This window comes from Vitis vinifera, chromosome 2 (genome assembly GCF_030704535.1).
Source record: "Vitis vinifera cultivar Pinot Noir 40024 chromosome 2, ASM3070453v1".
Classification (NCBI taxonomy): domain Eukaryota; kingdom Viridiplantae; phylum Streptophyta; class Magnoliopsida; order Vitales; family Vitaceae; genus Vitis; species Vitis vinifera.
Genome location: NC_081806.1, coordinates 16041413 through 16045421, shown reverse-complemented (window position 1 = coordinate 16045421; position 4009 = coordinate 16041413). Strand labels below are relative to the sequence as shown.

Sequence of the window (4009 nt, the reverse complement as noted above, 5' to 3'; positions counted from 1 at the left end):
CTCTTAAAATTCTAGGAAATAAAAAAATATATTAATCCTATTTAAATAGGATTTTTTTGCACAATATTTCCTAAATTTTTAGGAAACTAAAATAAGAATTCTTTGTTTCTAGAAAAAGAAAAATCCCAAATAATAAAATAAGAAAATAATAATAATAATATTAAAAGGAATGAAAACATTTAAATGAGGAAGTGTAATTGTCAATTAATTTGGATAACATGACAAATAAAATAATATTTTTTAAAATAATAATATCACTCATTAAAAAGTGTGTATGTATTTCAAATTTCTATATATTTTTATATTAATGAAACCTACTTTTCCCTTTCTATTTTGAAATTTATGTGGCTCCACTTTTATTTTGAAATGTCTGTGGCTCCACTTTTATGACTATCTCTATCATCTTTATTCTAATATTATTTATATCATATATAGGGTTCTTGGCCTTATTGTTGGGGTCTAACCCAACCTAATTTGCTTCAAAAAAAGTAGAAAACCATTGATCCCATTGCTAAATCCTCCATATATTTGTGGGTGTGGAAGGCAAAACAATAGAAGAGAAGATGGAAAAGAGCAAGGTTCTTGTTGTGGGTGGCACAGGGTATATCGGAAGGAGGATGGTGAAGGCAAGCTTAGCCCAAGGCCATCCCACCTTTGTCCTCCAACGCCCGGAGATCGGTATGGACATCGACAAACTGCAGATGCTGCTGTCCTTCAAGGCCAAGGGGGCTACCCTTGTGGAGGGGTCCGTTGCAGATCATAAGAGTCTGGTAGAAGCTGTGAAGAAAGTAGATGTGGTGATCTGCACCATGTCTGGGGTTCATTTCAGGTCTCACAACCTTTTGTTGCAGCTCAAACTTGTCGACGCCATCAAAGAAGCTGGAAACATTAAGGTATGTACATATATATATTTCCTTTTAGAACCTCTGCAAAGTTTGGCATAATTTACTAAAGGAGATGTTTTAATTAAGGTCTAAATTAGCTCTTTATTTACTTTCTATCCTTCTCGGTCAAACTAACACCAGAAAAATGAAGCATAAATTTGTGGTTGGTCAAAGAAGGTTGCCTGTCTTCTGAAGTAGAAAAGTAGAATCGAGTAGGTCATGGCCCATACGAGAAAAACGGGAACCACACACTAGGGGCCAGCGTCTTGACAACAGAAGAGTAAAAAGAAAAGGTGGTGTGAGCCTTCTAAAAGAATCCAAGTTCCCTGAACCCTTGTCAATAAAGTGATCTCACATTTGACTAAGCATTCATATTCTCGACAGAGGCCTATGACGAGAACTTGCATTCTAGAAACTAAAAATTAATGTTTGTATGAACCATTCTCTTATGTGTTTCAGAGACATGCCTTTGAATTTATATTCTAGAGAACTTATTGTATAATATTTATTTGATTAGGGAATGGAAAAAAATGAAGGGTAAAATAACACGTGATCAAGTTTTTAGTACTAGGAAGTGTTTTTAGAGGATGAAGAAAGTCACTAAGCTAAATAACTTGAGAAATAGTGACCCGATCAAATCCGAACTCAACTTAAAGTATGTGTGGATTTGGGAATATATTTTTATAATTGAGTTGGGTTTGGATTAAAATTGTTTAATTTAAGTTCAATGTTAGTTGAATTCCAATCAAGGTTTAAACAATCTGAACCAATTTAATATTTTAAGGTATATCATCCTACATAATAATGTTCCTTTTTTCTTAGATGATTTTTTTTTCAAAAAAAATATCAAACTATAACTATATTATATATTTATTTTAGAAAGATATATAAATTTATTTTTACTATCTTGATATGTTATTTTATTTATTATTTAAATTTTAGTATAAATATATATATAAAACATTATAGATATATTTTAAATGATATAATTCCATCAACTCAAATATAAGCCAACCAACTCAAATTCAATTTGATCTTAAAAAAAATAAGTTGAGTTGGACTTAAATTAAGTACTTTAAGTCATTCTGTATAATTTTTTAATTTAGATTTGACACAACTTACCGATCAACCTAATTAATTTGCCCAAGTTGCTAAAAAATCTAAGTTATAATACTAATTAAACTAAAAGACATTCCGTATTGGTTATTATTTTGTTTTATTCTATATTTATAATTAGTGGACCACCGAATCTCATTACTTTAGGTAAACCTAATAAATAAATCCAAATAAAGTCAAACTCTATTCCTAAAGTCATAATTAGCATATAAAATACTCTATTTATTTATTTAATCTCAATATTTTTATGTCTTGAAGGTATAAATGAATTAATTTTAAATACATAGATTATTAAGTAGCAAAAATAATATTTCTATTGGATTAAAATATTATTTTTCTCTGAATTCTAACTCGAATGGTATTTCAATATCTTGAATTATCAGACAATATATTTTGTCCTATGCAAAAAGTGTCCAAAGGAGTGATGGAGCATAGGGTCTGGTCCACAGACAATCTCAGTGTCCCTCTTATTTACTTTTTTCTTTCTTTATTCCATACTAGGCCACCCATGCCCCCCCTAGCATGTGACACCTTTGGCTTTTGACTCTTAGTAATTTCCCCACTCTTTTGATGGGCCTGCATTATAAATTCTATCAATATCAAACTCTAAGATTGATACTAATTTTGAGCAAAAAAATTTGGTAGCGATTCTTGCCTTCAGAGTTTGGAATGGACCCATCCAGAATGGGAGATGCACTTGAACCAGGAAGAGTGTCATTTGATGAGAAGATGATTGTGAGGAAGGCCATAGAAGAAGCCAAAATTCCCCACACTTATGTTTCTGCCAACTGCTTTGCAGGCTACTTTGTTCCTAACCTCTCTCAAATGGCTGCCCTCACCCCTCCAAAGGAAAAGGTTTGTCTATATGGAGATGGCAATGTCAAAGGTACTTACAATTAATTATAAAATTTTGTGATACAACTTAATTATTTGCAATACGATTGTGTGTATATGAACCGGTTTTACGGGGTATTATACAGCGGTTTTCGTGGATGAAGATGATGTTGCAACATACGCAATCAAAACAATAGATGATCCTCGTACATTGAACAAGACAGTTTACATCAGACCACCAGAGAACATTCTCTCCCAAAGGCAAATAGTTGAGATGTGGGAAAAGCTCACAGGGAAGACATTAGACAAGTCTAGCATCTCCAAAGAAGACTTTCTAGCCTCTATGAAAGGTTATAACTGAGAAATAAAAACTTCTAACTTTACATTACATTCATTCATCTACAAGTATTTATTTGTTCACTTTTAGTTTAGTACTTGTTTTTATTCTTTCCATATATGCATGGTATGTTGTAGGTATGGACTATGCAAGCCAAGTTGGGGTAGGACATTTCTATCACATTTACTACGAGGGTTGTTTAACAAACTTTGAAATCGGAGAAGGGGGAGAAGCTACAAAGCTCTATCCGGAAGTTAATTACAAGCGAATGGATGAATACATGAAGCTTTATGTATAAGAAGTATATATGCCTACCAAGCTCATCATATGATGATGTAATAAAAGCTTTGGTTGTTGGTTCTAGTATGACACCTCCAAATTTACTTTTGAGATGATCCAAAAGGCCAAAGTAAAAGAGGCAATTCTAGGTGAGATTCCTTAATCTCTTTGTTAGGTGTCTTTATGGATTACATGTTAAATTGATAATTTTGCTTTGAAATAAGTAATGCTAATTATGTCTTTAGTATAGTTTTTATAAGAATAATGAACTATATTATTCTCTATTGGGTTTATTTCTCAGATTCTATTAATGTCATTCAATTGATGTCAACTCTCCATTGCAAGGGTTTGGATGCTTCATGTCAACCAAATAGTTTGCATTTTTGCCATTCAATTGATGCCAATTCTCCATTGCAAGGGTTTGGATACTTCATGTATGCCAAATATTTTGCTTTTTTGTCATTCAATTGATGCCAATTCTCCATTGCAAGGGTTGGGATGCTTCATGTAATGACCTGCACCCAACCATGTAGATATTGTCCGCTTTAGGCCCAAGGGG

At 32.5% G+C, this 4009-nt stretch overlaps 1 protein-coding gene across 1 annotated transcript; it reads left to right on the top strand.

Annotated features, from left to right (window-relative positions):
- The first annotated feature begins 450 nt into the window (after positions 1-450).
- LOC100248319 (isoflavone reductase homolog-like) lies at positions 451-3743 on the top strand. The gene is made up of 4 exons (XM_010666582.3): positions 451-893; positions 2646-2886; positions 2981-3184; positions 3309-3743. Exons 1-4 carry the CDS (start codon positions 564-566, stop codon positions 3467-3469), a joined length of 936 nt encoding a protein of 311 aa, XP_010664884.1. The 5' UTR covers positions 451-563; the 3' UTR covers positions 3470-3743.
- Positions 3744-4009: the final 266 nt, after the last annotated feature.